At 34.6% G+C, this 16,963-nt stretch overlaps 3 protein-coding genes across 12 annotated transcripts in view; 1 reads left to right on the forward strand and 2 right to left on the reverse strand.

Moving 5' to 3' along the window:
* Nucleotides 1-6,487, reverse strand: hnrnpdl (heterogeneous nuclear ribonucleoprotein D-like). 3 transcript variants are annotated; one of them, XR_007181939.1, is made up of 9 exons: nucleotides 6,232-6,487; nucleotides 5,655-5,826; nucleotides 5,411-5,572; nucleotides 5,151-5,282; nucleotides 3,976-4,084; nucleotides 3,721-3,885; nucleotides 1,591-1,690; nucleotides 1,121-1,224; nucleotides 1-399 (listed from the first exon to the last, which is right to left on the reverse strand). XR_007181939.1 is itself a non-coding variant. In XM_048170911.1 (8 exons), exons 1-7 carry the CDS (start codon nucleotides 6,318-6,320, stop codon nucleotides 1,620-1,622), a joined length of 900 nt encoding a protein of 299 aa, XP_048026868.1. In that variant the 5' UTR covers nucleotides 6,321-6,487; the 3' UTR covers nucleotides 1-399; nucleotides 1,591-1,619. The 3 variants fall into 3 exon arrangements, 2 of the variants coding, with proteins under 2 accessions (XP_048026868.1, XP_048026877.1); XM_048170911.1 differs by lacking the exon at nucleotides 1,121-1,224; XM_048170920.1 differs by lacking the exon at nucleotides 1,121-1,224 and having other exon boundaries at nucleotides 5,655-5,823; nucleotides 6,232-6,485.
* enoph1 (enolase-phosphatase 1) lies at nucleotides 972-16,243 on the forward strand. Of its 2 annotated transcripts, none has more exons than XM_048170939.1 (6): nucleotides 972-1,242; nucleotides 8,328-8,429; nucleotides 9,760-9,962; nucleotides 12,258-12,390; nucleotides 14,991-15,114; nucleotides 15,235-16,243. In XM_048170939.1, exons 1-6 carry the CDS (start codon nucleotides 1,144-1,146, stop codon nucleotides 15,372-15,374), a joined length of 801 nt encoding a protein of 266 aa, XP_048026896.1. In that variant the 5' UTR covers nucleotides 972-1,143; the 3' UTR covers nucleotides 15,375-16,243. The 2 variants fall into 2 exon arrangements, with proteins under 2 accessions (XP_048026896.1, XP_048026889.1); XM_048170932.1 differs by lacking the exon at nucleotides 972-1,242 and adding an exon at nucleotides 7,991-8,245.
* Nucleotides 15,679-16,963, reverse strand: part of tmem150c (transmembrane protein 150C) — a 16,098-nt gene continuing 14,813 nt past the window's right edge. For all 7 annotated transcript variants that reach the window (XM_048170987.1, XM_048170963.1, XM_048171005.1 and 4 more), the window contains one exon: nucleotides 15,679-16,617. In XM_048170987.1, coding sequence (XP_048026944.1) covers nucleotides 16,409-16,617 — 209 coding nt within the window. In that variant the 3' untranslated portion in view covers nucleotides 15,679-16,408. The remainder of the gene's footprint in view (nucleotides 16,618-16,963) is intronic.

Genomic DNA, 16,963 nt, shown 5'->3' on the forward strand with positions numbered 1-16,963 from the left:
AACAAGTTCATATATTTTTTTAATATAACGCAAATATGTATTACAACTCCAGTTAAAGTCTGCATGCAGAGGTAGTGTATAACTCAGAAAATGAAAACAGCACAACAAAATTTTTTCCCATTTTTTAATCCCTTTATCCAAAAAACTTAAGGAAAAGAACTAAAATACAAAATAAAGGACACTTTTCCTAATCAAGACTTAAGAACACAGCACAAAACCTACAGGTTCGGTCTGAACAAAGCACAGAATAAGACAAACTTGGAAACAAAACGTCTCGCTATTTACAAGGTCAGACACTGAATTTGTCCCCAGAGGACCGAATAACATTTTTAATAGTTGTTTAAGGACAGGATTCCACAAGCTGCCTCCGAGGAGCAATGTCGAAGTCAGCCTGCCGACCTACAAGAGAAGATACACAAGATGAATGACTCCGATTTGGACGTGTCAAAAACAGCACGTCCATGTTTCAGTGTTTAACTTCTTGAGCTGTCGATTTTAAACTAGGAAAATCATCATTAAAGATTAAAGATCATATGTTCGACGTCTTATATTTGACAAAACAGCTCATAAGCCAGCAAAAGCTTCAGCTCCAAGTGGTTGGTTGACCATTCGAGGAGCGAGCCCAAACGTCTTAACCTGAAAATCGCAATGTCATTTGCATTTAGCCAATACATGAGTTGGTTTCATCTGTCTAATACAGATTTGTCAGCTTTTAATGGCTTCGTAAACCCACTTTACATATGATCTTTAAAAGCTACGTTTAAGAAAAAGCCTTGAGGTGTACCCATTTGAAGTTCTCTATGGCCTCTAAAGAAAAAGCAAGCATTATGAGAGAGTTTATGCAATTATTTACAAGGGAGGTGACCGTTTTAAGGAAGAAACCAAAGAAAACAAATAAATAAAAATCACTGAAGCTCCACAACTGAAATACAAGAGCACTACAATTGAAAAAGAGAATACAACAAAGCAGTTATGAATCACTTTTAGGTTACATTAGTAAAGTCCTGGAAAAAACACACTTTAACTGTTAACGAAAACCAACAACTTAAGGAAAATGGGGGAATCTCCTTTGTCTTTTTGTTTGTTTTACGCTGGTACAGGAAGTTTGAAGAGACCATACCACAGGACAGCGCTTTCTTGTGCATGCCGTGCTCTCTGCCCGCTATGTGCGACGCCCAGAGAATGTCGTGGTCAGGTGACACACGGCCTGCAATGAAGTCCCCGCTGGCAGGTACAAACAAGGTACAATAATCAGAATTAGGGAAAGAAAGGAAAAATAAGGAGAGGCGCCCTTACTCTGTACCCCTTAGCTGTTCTTTACCTGTTAGCATTGCTATCAAGTCTCTATGTTATTCCTTTATGATCACCTGTTAAAAGCAGGAGGAGGAAAAGGAAAACCTACAGAAAAACACTTACGTTTTTCTGGCACGCTAAAAAGGCAAAATGGCTACACAAACATTAGCAATTAAAGATCTATAGACATGTATTCAACTCAATTGCATTGATATGCATAGGCCTTAGGCTTAGTTATTGTCTATTGATCTTTAACATTGAGGTCGGGTCCAGAGCGTGGCGAAGATGTGACCTTACCATTTATCTGAATGTGTTTAGCCACTTCATCAATACGGCTGGTAGCTGTTCTGATGGTTTCCGCTCTCTCGTGAGGCCTTGCCATAACTGCTCTGTTGACCTACAAAAATTCAATACATATACACAGTGACAAGAGACACATTTGTAAGAAAGCAATTAAATACCTAATTGTCACTTAATGGGCATAAAAGCTACACGTAACAGGTGACGCACAAAATTAATCACAAAAACTGTTTTGTTGGGACAAAAATGTGCATAAACTGCCAAAGCCAGACAAAATGGCACTGGCCATTTGACAATCCATTACATGCCAAGAACATCTAAAGCTATGTTCAGATTGCAGGCAAATTGGATTTTTTTTTTTTTTTTTAAATTAATGTTTTCAGGCAGACTGTCCGCACTATTAATTGCAAGTAATCAAATAAGATGCGTGTCCAGACATAACCAACCTATTTGCATGGGTTGCTTTGGTAATGACGTAGGGGACAAATACAGGACAAATGGACGTGCATCATCTTGCTCTCTAAATTAGCGCCCTGTTGAGTCACAGTACAGAACTCCTCCGTTGAACGGGAAAATGCTGAAATCTTTGGACATACCATTTGAACACTGTATGAATACTTCCTCACCAGTTGACGTTATCATTGTGTGTCGCATTAAGAGTGACGCAAAAAAGATTTGAGCAGCCAGAGCATCCAGACTGAAACGCATCTGTAAAAATCTGACTGGAATCGCATTTTAATCCACCTCCATATGTGGCTTTAATCTGATTTTTTGCTGTCCAGACTTTTAAAAACCCATCTGAATAAAATCTGGATATACAAAAAAAAAAAAAAAAAAAAAAGATTTTTGCTGGCACTCTGAACATGGCCTAAAGTTCTATTTATCTAATGATGGGAAAAGTCTTACATGCCCTGGAATTCAGAACGTACATATATTTGAGATCACCATTTTCAAATGTTCTTACACATGGGAGTCTATTCAATGAATGGTACAAAAACTATTCCAAATTAGCTGTTTCATATTTTTTATTGACAAAAAAAAAAAAAAAAAAAGGTAAAAAAGGTAAAAAAAAAAAAAAATTAAGGCGAGACACTACAGGCAAAAACAGTTTTTTTCATGCATCTGTCAATTTGAAATTTTGGGCTATTTGGCTTTTCATTAAGTGTTTCAAACTAGTGGAAAGAAAACATCCAAAATACACTTTTAAGTGTTGCTTTTATTGCACTTTATCTATTTGTGTATGTAGGTTACAATTATAATACATACTTTTAAAGGCTGTTCTCTCAAAATTATTTTTTTCCCTCCTGCACTGAACCAGAAAACTTCAGCAGTTCTTACATACCAAAATGTTACAGTTTTTATCCTATCTATATTCTGAAGGTTTTTACTGAGGGGTTTGTTTTATTTTATTTACCTAATTTTCTACAATATTTTATTCCTAAAAAAAAAAAAAAGGTAAAACTTATTTTATGGCTGTTGACAGTATTCAGATTTATGGAGTGATAAAAAGAGAAATCCAAAATCCCCTCCGCAAAAACCTTTAATTCTAATATGTCAACAAAATGAAAAACTTTGGACCTGGCTTAATCCAGCTTTCAGATTTCTGTTCTGGAAATGTATGCAAATTAGTGCATATTTAATTGGATAATGCCTCATTTGCATGTTTAAATATAACTTTTCAGAAAACTTGTAATACAAAAAAAAGTTTGCAATTCTTAATCCAATCAATCAACCTGGGTATGGTGATGTCTATTACTTATAATAGATATAATGGTTATCTAAATTTAGAAAAATCCCTATTCATCTGGGGTGTGTCTTGCCTTAAGTGGTATTAAAATTAATTATATTTAAAACATGCTTTGATAATATTTACGGTTTTTAAAAGGTCAAATTGTAAATTTTATACATTTGTGCGCTGAATTGTGTTGTGTATTCAGAACTTTCACTTTTGCAGCCCTAAAAGCCCAGAGTTAAACTATACCCAACTATTGCCTAAACTAAATGGTTTTATAATTAATTGCTTCCTAAAGACAGGTTAAAGGGAGAGAAAAAATAAATAAATAAATAAAAGTACATCATAAATATCAATGTGTGGGTCTCTTGAGGGTTAAATGTGTGCAAAATTACCATTGTAATCATCATAGCCTTGTCCATAGCCATAATTTGGATAGTTGTATCCTGAATAGTCATAGCCAGAATAGCCATTATAGCCCTGGTTGTATCCGTTGCCGTAGCCTCCATAGTTCTGGCCATAGTAGCTGTTGTATCCTTGATTATAGCCTTGGCCCTGTCCTGTTCAGAAAGAGTTAGAGAACCCTTTAGGTCAAGAAGCGCTAGAAGCAGCAGCTGGCCAAAGAGACGGCCATCTCTAGATTGGCATACCTCTTCCACGGCCTCCTCGTCCTCCTCCTCGTCCTCCTCCAAAGCCCCGGTCCGCCCTGTTCTGCTGCTGTCTGTACACTTCTTTAGGCTGGGCAACTTTGACTTCACACTGACAACAAATGTAAAGAGCATTACTACCATGTTGAATTGGGTGATGTATTGATTTATTCACAGAAATACAAGTTGACAGTATAAAATTAATCAGCTTTTTATAAATGTGCATTTTATTAGCATCCCTGACAGCAAAACAACATTAAAGTTGGTCAATTTAATTCTCATAATTTCTCATTAATTAGAACTAATAATTTAAAAGAACCAATTCACAACACTGATTCAACAATTATACATATAACATTCACTAAGGTACATTAAAATGTTTAGCAATATGAAGGTAAATATACAGCCATTTATTACTATGTACTGCAAAAAAAGAAAGATTAAATATTGTTTGCGTTGGAAGTAATGGAAAACTTGTTCTTAACTATATTTTTACTGTGTTTTTGCTATTAAATTAAATATTATACACAAAAAAAAAAAAAATATATATATATATATATATATATATATATATATATAATATATATATAAAATATATATATATATATATATATATATATATATATATAAAAATAAATACACAATAGATGTTTAGTCTGCTAAAACATCCTTTATAACCATTTCAGAGAAAATTTACAGCAGTTTATAATAATTTTTGTCAAAATTTATTCCTGTGATCAAAGCTGAATTTTCAGAATCATTACTCCATTCTTCAGTCACATGATCCTTCAGAAATAATTCTAATATGCTGATTTGATGCTCAAGAAACATTTCTGATCATCAATGTTAAAAACAGTTGCGCTGCTTCATATCTTTGTGGAAACTGCCACATTTTTTCACAATTCTTTGATGAAGAGAAAAGTTCAAAAGAAAAGCATTTATATGAAATCTTTTGTAACATTAGAAATCTCTTATTTACTGTCACTTTTGATCAGTTTAATGTATCCTTGATGAATAAAACTTTCAAAAATATTAACCCCAAACATTTGAATGGTAGTGCAAATATAAAATAAATAGGTATAAAAACAATACTGAGGTGGATTGCATGCTTACTATGACCTGTTTTATTTATACAGAATGAGGTACTGGTGTTCATCTGCAAGATATTTCATACATACCTTCCCTGATCCAATTTGATGGTATCTGTTCTCCAGCAGTTTCTGAACTGGATCCTCTAAAACATATGTCACAAAGCAGAATCCCCGCCTCTCGTTTGTTTTAGTGTCCATGGGAAGCTCAATGCTTTCAATCTTTAGACAGAAAAATAACAGATTAGTTTATATGTACCAGTGTGGCGGTCAAAAGACCAAAAATGTTTATTCCATTACATGCATGTTCATAGTTAGATGTTAATTCAGATCTTAGTTTAGTTACTCACATCCCCATAAGCTCCAAAGTATTCCCGGATCTGTTCCTCAGTTGTGTCTGGACTTAGACCTCCGACAAAAACCTTCTTGGGGGGTTCCTTGCCTTTAATTGCTTTGGCTCTCTTGGGATCAATCAATTTGCCATCCAGCTTGTGCTCCTTCAGCTCTAACACCTGAACACATGAAGAACTGGCTATGAACATGATGTCAAAGTAATGCTATCACTAAATTTAACGACTGGCAGGGAACATTTACCTTATCAACACTCTCAGCATCTCTGAAGAGGACGAAACCAAAGCCCCTGGAGCGGCCGGTCATGGGGTCTGTTTTGATGGTGCAGTCCAGGACTTCTCCAAACTTGGACAGGTAGTCAGTAAGGTCTTTCTTGCTGGTGTCCCAACTGAGCCCACCGATGAACATTTTCCTACTCAAAAACAAACAACATTCATTTCAAGCAACCGAATAAACGATGCACTAACATGTAACTGCTGATATTTTATGTACATTTGATGGTGATGCATGTCAGGAATGCAACACAGTCAAATGGAAAAAAAAAAACAAAAAAACATTAAACCCGGAATAACTGTAATAATACCCAATTAATCACAAAGCCGTTAGACGCCAATATGCTAATACTATGGAGACGGGTTAATAACAATAACTAGGTTTCGAGCATGTTAAGCTAAAAACATTATGCATATGAACAATATAAGCGTTTGAAACGACATAGATGTAAATAAAGGATGGCAACATGTGATTTTCATGAGAATTACTATTTAAAGTCAGCGAGGCGCTTCGTTGTGTGGTGAAGGCCGCGCGCTCCGAGACTCACCCGTCATCCTCCTGGTTCTTACTCGCGTTTATTTTGGAGCCTTCTGGAAACTCGTCAGTGCTGAAGTCACCTTGTTCTTCGGCCTGCATTTTGGAGTATGTGTAGTTTGATCCGACGCTAACTATATAATAGTATATATTACAGCGGTTTTAAAAGGTCAAAGACTCCAACACGAATAAAGTGCCGCGTTGATTAAAATGGCGGACTGAGATCAGTGACGAAATCCATCCGTCTGCTCGAGGAAGCGGGGGCAGTGGGCGGGGCTTATGTTAATAGTTGCAAATCCTTATTTATGGGGAATATCTATGAAAACAACCTTATAAAACAACATACTTAGTAGATATTATAGATATAATAGTAGATATTGTAATACATAATTACATATTTAGTGCACTTTGAAATAATTTTTATTTATTTCTACAGATATGTATAAATAAGAGATCTAACCACAATGTTCTTTTTATAATAATGGCCTAGGTACCTTATTAATATTTGCATTCTATTAAATAATTCCAATGAATGTGTCATTGGATAGATTTGTTGCGGGTCACATATGCAGCTTTGAAAAGGAGGCGTTCCCCGTGATCGTTTGTCACCTGCTGCGCGCGATGCCTTCCATTTAATTAGTTCGCCAAAAAATAAATAAATAATAATTAATTCAGCAAATGTTTATTAATTTGCTTTTTTAATTCATTTTAAATGTACATGTAGGGCGTTGTTTTATTAACGTTTAAAGTTTTATTTCAGCATGTGTTTTGTGGTGAAGCACAATAAGATGTAAATTTATATTAATACAAATAATGAATTTCAAGCGCTCAAAATTCAGCAAAAATCAATATCCGTTATTACTGTCTGTTATAAATCATTCAATCAATCAATCAATAAATAATTATGTCTTTCATTAAATTAAAATGATTAAAAGCCTAAAATGTTGCTGCATGTAAAACTATATTTTAAAATATATATTTTAACATTTCAGTTCTTTTAAAAATGACTTTAAAATGACAGTAGGCTGACTGTAGCCTACATTATCCCTTAATTATTTATTACTCTGACCACTCTTTTAGAAAAAAAAAGAGTAAATATAACAATTGTAAATCTAAAAATGAATAAAATATTTTATGTCTTTTTGTCTAAAAGAGATTAATCTCATTTAATTGTTTATATGAACAATCTAGTCTCTCCTATTATAACCAGCTGTAAGCTAAAACTGTTTCAGTGTCTGCCTTTAACATTAGGCTACTATTATCCAAGCTACAGTGTTTTGTAAACAGTTTACACAAATGTATCCAAAAGCGGTGTTTGACTATAAAGAACATGAGTTAAAGAATGTTATGCAGTAGGTTAAATTATTTTATTATTTATAGCCTTACATTTAGGCTACTTCCTCACTCAACAGCCCTTCCCAGCCTGCAGTGTTGCCAGATGGAATAAAAATAAAACGCCAAAACGCTATTTAGGCTACTTATTAAATTACAAAATAAATACTTTCCTGGATAAAATATTTCCTTTATTGAGCCACCACTACAACAGATGTGTAGAAGAAATATGTGTTTCTAAATATATTGTTGTTGTTGTTGTTGTTGTTATTTTCAATATTAGCCTACTATTGACTTGTCTATTTCCACTATATTAAATATAAATGTAGAGCTGTTGCATATGATGATATATCGTTCAAACTTTGTATGCATGTTTAAAAGCAAATGTATAGCAAATGAACTGTACTAATGTAGCATGAATTATGTGATGATAGAGGGAAGGATTCTCTGTGAGGACTTGGCAACCCTGTAACCGCTCCATGTGTTAGCTACTCACCGCTAGCCTGCATGCTATTATTGATTCATTTGTCAAAATCCGAGCCTCTTATCTGATATAATCAAATAAAACACAGGACTTTAACAGACATATATATCGTTTGCCATTGATAAAAATGGCAGCGATTGCAATACCAGAAAATACTAGAGTCTTTCTTCTGGACATTGAAGGAACCACGACGCCCATCACGTTTGTCAAGGTAAGAGCCCAGAGTCTGAGATATAAATCACGTTCATTATGTGCAAGGAGAGATGGTTTATTCTGTGATCTCTTGCCTGTAGGACATCTTATTTCCCTACATCAGAGAGAATCTGGAGGAATATCTATCTGCACACTGGGAAGAGGACGAGTGCAAACAAGATGTGCATCTGCTCAAGAAACAGGTCAACACCTTTCAAAACACCCGTTATGGGCTTTATCTCAAATGGTGGTTATGTCAACGATTTTGAATACGTTTTCATTTGTATTTAAATATAAACCTTGAAGTAAACAAAATGTGTGCAACAATGTTTTGTTCTTAATTGTTTTTTAATCTACTTTATCTACCTTTTTAGTCACTCTCAAGATATATTAAAAGTGAAACTCTTGTAAAACAGACACTTACACAAAAGCACCAGGCTATTTTCATGTTTGGTTGTGCTGCCATAGTAATACAATGGATTTTGGACATGTAACATTGTAGTACAAGATTGTATTCTCTGGAAAGATTCATGTTAAGTGTCCATGTCCAAAAATATGGCGAAGTCTTGGAAATCTTTAGAGAAAAACAGTGTATAATAATAATAATAATAATAATAATAATAAGATTAAAATAAATAAAAAAGGATTAACATACACATTTAAATAAAAAAATGAATAAAATAAATAATAAAAATGATTAAAATAAACAAATAGATAAATTAATTTTGATTAAATAAACAAATAAATAATACACTGTAGTACAGTACTAAAGTGAGTAGAAAAAACGTTTTAATATAATACACAATATAAATTTTTAAGGAACAAATTTGGTATTTTAGTTTAAATATAGATTTATTAATATTTAGAATTAGCTTTCATTTTATATTTTTATTTTGACATGTTATTATTATGTGCTTTTGTCATTTTATTTGTTGTCGTTTTTGTTTTTTGTTTTCTATTTAGGTTTAATTTATTTTTATTTAATTTATTTCCAGTTAATAAAATTTTAGTGCTTCAACTTAAACTTATTTCAGTTTATTGCCAAGGCGACATTTCTAATTTTCATTAATATTTATATTTTATTTTATTTCAATTGACAGAAATGTTTTAATACTTTTAGTTAACCATGAATGCTTGTTTCTACTATTGAATAAAAAATTAAAAAGGTAATTGCGACTTTTTATCTCACAATTCTGACTTTTTTCCCACAATTATGAGTTTATATATTGCAGTTGTGAGGGGAAAATGTCAGAATTGTGAGATAAAACGTTCCTGAATCATTCTTAAGCTAAGACTCCTGCGTAGAAGTTTTTAAGCTAAATTAGGAGCTTTCTGAGAGGATTCTTAGAAGCTTTAAGAATATGGGCCCTGGTCTTTACATATAAAATGAATTTACAGCTGCCTTTTAAATTTGAGCATTTTGGTTCTGTGGCATGAGAACGATCATACATATGGGGTCCGTGGCATCCAAAAGACTGAAACACCTGCTCTACTTGGATGCAGTTGTCCTGACTGAAACATCTGTGTTTTCAGGCTGAAGAGGACTTGAGGCAGAATAAAGCAGGTCCAGTGCATGCAGTGGACCAAACCGTCCACACAGATGAAGAGAAGGCCATCCGTGAAGTGGTGGAAAACGTCCTCTGGCAGATGGATGCAGACAGAAAAAGCACTGCGCTCAAACAGCTGCAGGGCCACATGTGGAGAGCTGCTTATATGACTGGGAAAATCAAAGGCGAGTAAGTAACCTCATCTTTGTGTCTGAGGTTGATAAGAAATTATCAAATGTTTTTTTATTTATTATTATTATTATTATTATTAATAAATAAGCTTTAAATATAGGCTGTCAGATAAGGTTGTGGCTGCAGCCTTGGATATACATATACACAATAACAACACTGCATACATTTTTAACATTTTACACACACTCACTCATTCATCTCATTTGTTATACATGGTGATTTTATAACCAAGTATTATTTCTCAGGTTCTCATATGACTAATGAAATAAGCAGAGTCTGTAAATCTTTTTTTTCCCTTCTGGAGCCGTTCATAACAGCTGTGACTAATACTTGTTTTAATAGTAGATTAATCTGTTGATTATTTCTTTGGTTAAAGATGTGGTAAGTAGATTTTGAAAAATACTGTTGGACATTGTTCATATTCGAAATCAACCCAAACAAACCCACCCCTCTCTTCATTGCTCCGCCTCCAAAACTCACACTCTAATCCTAACTACCCTGCTCCGAGTCAGTCTCGAACCCCCGATCGCTGCTGGCATGTGAGGCAAGTGACGCTAAACACCTCATTCTCTAGCGTTTGTCAGTATGCAGTAGTTTAACTGCTCAACTCTCACTATCTGGCCACTGTTACACGCGCGATGCGAGAGTGGATGTCTGTTTATCACAGCTGATGTGCAACAAAATGCTTGACGAAAAATAAAGCGCAGTTGATGAACGAACGACAAGAAAGCACAAAAATGAACGTACACTACACAAGAGTAAATACAAAGTGTTCGTTGTTAATAGCAAACAGCACAGCAGCTCCAGACAATCAAACCCAGTGTTACTCACGTGTGAAGCGGGATCAAAGCAGCCTCCACATCTGTTTTCAGGCCTTCCCTCTTAGCTCTCTCCAGCGCTGGAAAGCTTTTCTAATATAAACTTGGGTCCTAAAGCGTTTTGCCCAGTCCTAAACCTTCATTCCAGTGATATTCTTTTGAGCTCTTTTGTATTGTGTCCCATCTCTCGTTCTGCAGTGTTTTTTTTCATATTATTTTCAAATCTCCCTCTTGCTCGTTCTCTCTCCTCGACCGTCATACGCCCTCTAATGCTGATTGGTTAGATGTAGGGCTGCAACGATTAATCGCGATTAATCTTTTGCAAAATAAAAGTCTGTGTTTACGTAATATATATATATATATATATATATATATATATATATATATATATATATATATATATATATATATATATATATATATATATATGTGTGTGTGTGTTCTGTGTATAATAATTATGTATATATAAATACACACACATACAGGTATAAAGTTTAGAAATATATGCATTTATTATAAATATATATATTTATATATATTTTATATTACATATAAACATAATTTTTTTTATATATAAATATAACATTTTTCTTAAATATATACATGAATGTGTGTATTTATATATACATAATAATTATTATACACAGAACACACACATATATTACGTAAACACAGACTTTTATTTTGCAAACGATTAATCGCGATTAATCGTTGCAGCCCTAGTTAGACGTTTGTTGTCGGTGTCAGCCTGAGTCCACCTTTAACTGATAAATTGATTAAAAACTCTTTTTTTTTTCTGTTTTTAATTGAAAAACATGTTATTTCACAGCATGCTCCATGTTATCCTCCAGACAACATGCAGTAAAGTCAAAACTTTTCGAAAGTTTGCTTTCAGAAAGATTTTTTTTTAATTACAAATCCTTTTATTCCGCAATATCACATTAAATGGATCAAATTTAACAGTAAAGATATTTATAAAAAGGGTTTCCATTTCAGATAAATGCTGTTCTTTTGAACTTTCTATTCATCAAATGATCCTAAACAAAAAGTATCACGGTTTCCACAAAAAAAAAGCAGCAGCACAACTGTTTTCAACATTGATAATAATCAAAAATATTTTATCATATTAGAATGATTTCTGAAGGATCATGTGACACTGAAGACTGGAGAAATGATGCTGAAAATTCAGCTTTGATCACAGGAATGAATTACATTTTTACAATATATTCCCATAGAAAACAGCTATTTATATTATAGCTATTAATATTTCACAATATTACTGCATTTTTGATCAAATGAACACAGCCTTGGTGAGCAGGAGAGACTTCTTTCAAAACATTAGAAAATCTTACTGACCTGGTGGTTTATGTTGTTTATATCCCTATTACATGTTGTAATCTCATTACAGTTGCTGTTCTCCCGAGCAACAGTATAAGCTAGTTATGCTGTTTGTTTGGTTGTGGTTTTGTCGCAGGGTTTATCAGGACGTGGTTCCGGCTGTCAGAAGGTGGAGGCATCATGGACTGAAGGTCTACATCTACTCCTCAGGAAGTGTGGAGGCACAGAAGCTGCTCTTTGGCTATTCTGTCCAAGGCAATCTATTAGATGTAAGCTTGAGCTGTTAGATGTAATGATAAGCACTATTTAGGTGGGTTTAGTTTACTAAAGAATGTTTGAATCAACACAGAATGTCATAACTTAGCTCATAGTCTCTACAGTCTGGATGTGGGCTGTTAAAGGGATAGTTCACCCAAAAATGAAAAGTATCCCATGATTTACTCACCCTCTGAAGCGAAGCAATTTGTTTTTGTCAGAAAAATATCCAAACTTTATTAACTAAAATAACAAATAGGGCTGGGCAACAAACTGAAGCTCCACTTCTCTTCTATCGAAATCCTCCGACATTTCTCTTTTAAAATTTATCGTTTTAATTTAGACTTCCAATTCATGACCGGTGTTTTGTTTTGCGCTATCCTCTGAGCTTCTGCGTTCGTCATTGCGTCATGCGTCGAGTCAGAGGTCACTCTTCCATCGAATTTCCCGCGGAAAACCACCATGTTGCTCTTAATATAAAACATTACAAGCTTACCGTTGTGAATCGAGCTAAGATAATGAGATAGTTTTGAACACTGGCTGGTTATGTACTTGCTCAAAAATTGATTTTGGATAATTTTTAACCAAAAAAAGTTGCGGACTGCAGCTCTAATAAAGTTTTAAATATGGATATTTTTCTTACAAAAACCCATTGCTTCACTTCAGAAGGATTTTATTAACCCCATGGAGCCGTATGGATTATATTTATGATGGATGGATGGATTTTTTTAATGGGCTTCAAAACAGGCCCCCCGTTCACTACCATTGTAAAGCTTAGTAGAGCCAGGATTTGTTTAAAATATATCTCCAATTGTGTTCGTCTGAAAGAAGAAAGTCATACACGCCTAGGATGGCTTGAGGGTGAGTAAATCATGGGATAAGTTTCATTTTTGGGTGAACTATCCCTTTAAGGAGGGTCATGTGAATCACAAAACCCATTGGACTTTTTATGTGATTGTTACAGCCCATACCCGAATTATATAGCTTGTTTGATTTTATAAAAATTTAATAATGGATATGGGTCGAACATATAAATCAGTACAGACACTTAATGTGATTTAAGACATCAAACACATTCCCTTTAAACCAACTGAAAACAACTTAAACAACCAGCAAACAATACAAAATTCACAGAAAGATGTATACAAAAATATATTAACGAATAAAGACAAAGATAAATAACAGTAAACAGGTAGGGCAGCAAAGGAAAGAGAAAACACCTGACTACACCTGTTCTCATGAGCAGATCTTACCTAACTCCAGGCCTCTGCTTCCCACACTGTGCTGACTAAATACCAAAAAAAGTGAACTGAAAACAAATCCACTACCCATTACTGACAAAAAAAACAACAACAAAGAATATCAAAGGACTATTTAAGAATATTATAGGCTACTCAAAATACCAATGAAACCACCCCACAAAAAAAAAAACAAATAAAACTATAATGAAAAACTGGATCACTCCAGCGAAGCAGAGTGAGGCAGCCAGCGATCCTGCCAGGGGGAACAGAGAGAGAAAGAGAGCGCCATTGTCTCCGGCAAGGCCTATTTGTTAGGAATCCCCGATGATTTGTTTTTTAAAAATATTTTATTTTGCCTTAATGTATTTTTAGTACTTCAACTTATTTATTTCAGTTAAAGCATTTTAAAGTTTAAAGTTAATCTAAAATGTATATATTTTATTTATTTATTTATTTTCAGTTTTATTTCAATTAATGAAAACAATTTTTGTTAGTTTTAGTTTGTTTTTAATTAAAGACCCCCTGTGGTGAAAAAATCAAGTTTTTAATGTTGTTTATTTGTCTGTGCAAATTCATATGTCAACACCATTGCTGAGTATTTTCTCCTTAAAACTGCAGTGAAAAAAAGACAGTCTCAAACCCCCAGTTTGAAAGTTTGAAATTGCTGGTGTCTGTGACGTCACAAACTGCCTTCTAACCAATCACGTCAACGGCCGGCAGGCTTTAGTATATTATTAACAGCGAACTAGCAGGGGAGTCTTGAGAGAAGCCAGGTATATTCATTTTCTGTTATGAGTCCAATGTTGTAAAGAGTGATGCCATTGTGCTGCGTTTACCTTAGTAAGTTGACAGAGTGGATCTCTGACCTGCGTGAGAGAGTGGAGGCGGGGATAATTTGCATATTCATTGATCTGCGTATACTAAATGAGGCAAGGGTGTAGAGTTACATTCAAGCTATTTAAATGTTCTATTTTTCTGTTCTATTCATAAACTAAGTCAGTTAGTTGCCAAGGCAACATTTCTAATTTCTAAGTTTTTGTTTTTTGTTTTGTTTTGTTTTTTCTAAAATGTCTATTTTATTTAAAAAAAAAAAAGTCTAAATTCATATTAGGTGCGTCCCAATTAATGTACTTATGCACTATTCTATGATGTTTTTTAAGTACAAATAGTGCGAGTAGTGCGTTCACACAGAAAATTCCAAAAAGAAAAATGACTGCTAAGATACATGTCAATCATTTGATCTGTAATTTTTACAGAGGTTGTGCTGGAAAAACACAAAGTATATCTGTGGGACACAAAATGACTTACAAGTTTATATGGGTTGATGTGGATTTGCAAGTTTTGATCTTTTAGATTTTTTTTTTTTTTTTCAGCTGTTTGATGGTCACTTTGACACCAACATTGGTGCCAAAGTAGAAAGTAAAAGCTATGAGAACATCGCTGAGAGAATTGGATGTCAACCAGAGGAAATCATGTTCTTAACCGATGTCACGCGAGGTGGGCGCTCACAGTTTGCTCAGAAAACCTTTCATTCTTGCCATAATTGCTTCAGGGATGCTGACTGTGCCCAGTCTGAATCCTACATTTAATACAGCTTCATTAACTTCTCCTTTACAGAGGCGAAGGCCGCAGAGGATGCTGGGGTGAACGTGGCTGTCGTAGTAAGACCTGGTAACATGGAGTTAACCGAAGAGGAAAGGAACCATTATAAAATCGTCACATCTTTCAACCAGTTAGAACTCAGTGGAAATATTTGACAGTGCAGAACTGGGGTTATGACATCGGATCATGTGGAAAAACCAGTGGTTATGTGTTGTGATTCTTCTGGACTGAAACTCCAAGAATCCAGGTGCTTGTTTTTTACACTGAAACCCATCTTTGAATTATAATACACTTACATTCTCTTTGAATGTTTTATATGCAGTGTTAATGTGTAGCATATGACATATTCATGTCTTTATCCCCACACGTGCAGTGATAAAATATATTATAACCTGCCAACTGGACACAGGTTTAGTGTGATTGTACCTCCTGTCAAGCTCAGTCATATAAACCTCAATATTAATGTTGTAAAATTTTATTCTAAATGGACAGAACTAACAAATCACATTTGCAACATTTAGATACACCAGCACCCAAAAACAGATGTCTGTTTTAGTAACAAAATACAGAATTATGACCATTGCCAGAGATGTTTTACATTATTTAACACTAGGTATAAAATGCTGCATAAGAATTAGCAAGACAGGCTCAAAATGAAATGCGGTTACATGTATACAAAACATGTATGATTCCATTTGACTTGGAATTACTTCATGTTAAACTAAAAATGTACTCATTTTTTTCCAAACCCGTATGCTGTGTGAAGATTCTTCAGAAGTTCTTTTGTCTTCCGCAGAATAAATAACAGCATACGGATTTGAAGCGACAAAAGGGTTAGTAAATAATAACAGAATTTTCACTTCATAGTGTCTTCAGAATAACCTGTATCAAGAAAGTCTTATTAATTGATGTTTTTGAAGGATTATCTTGCCAAAAAACTGTTCCTGTATTCAGATCTTTTCCTTGAAAGTGTCCTTGTTACTTCACTCATCTGATGCATAAACATGGAACACATCACATTAAATCGTTGTGCATTTAATGAACTTGTTGCTTCTGGAAAAGCCTATCTACTATTCAGAAAACATTCATTCAAAGGTCTTTCTAGAGAGATTACATTCAGTTTACATGCATGACTGATAACTGCCGAGCACTGGAAGTATGAGGGTGGAAGGATACTGTGGAAGTGAGACTATAGCTGGTCAGACTGGTACTCTGAGACCTCAGAGAAGCTTTCAGACAGGCTGAGTGGAGGGTCCTGGTCGTCGCTACAAACAATCTCAAAATGGTAGTGGCGAAACTCGATGGCGAATGTGCCCAGGTACATCAGGAAGAACATAACCAGCGCCCACTGAGCCCGGGCGGCATGCATGTGTAGCCGCTGAGCCATCAGGGCAAAATCTGTTATCTGTGGTCAAGGCTGATATATAGAAAACCAATTAAATCTATGAAGGAGGACAAGCAAGAAGGGCTGGGTTATGTATCAAATACTGGGTGAATTCCAATCAGAAGTGAGCATCTCTATGCCGTACTCTCTTTTGAAGGACAGGACTTTGAAGGGAGCAGGACACTTTCGTGTCATAATGTAGCCGTTTTGAACGCACTTGAAGGGAACGATGAACGACAATGTGATTTCCTCTTTATCTTCTAATCCAGCACGGCGTCCATTAGCTGTTCATACAACAGGAATTTCTTATTATTGCGGTCAATATAATTAAATATACATTTTATAAGGAAGTTTTTAAAA

This window comes from Megalobrama amblycephala, linkage group LG2 (genome assembly GCF_018812025.1).
Source record: "Megalobrama amblycephala isolate DHTTF-2021 linkage group LG2, ASM1881202v1, whole genome shotgun sequence".
NCBI classification, from domain to species: domain Eukaryota; kingdom Metazoa; phylum Chordata; class Actinopteri; order Cypriniformes; family Xenocyprididae; genus Megalobrama; species Megalobrama amblycephala.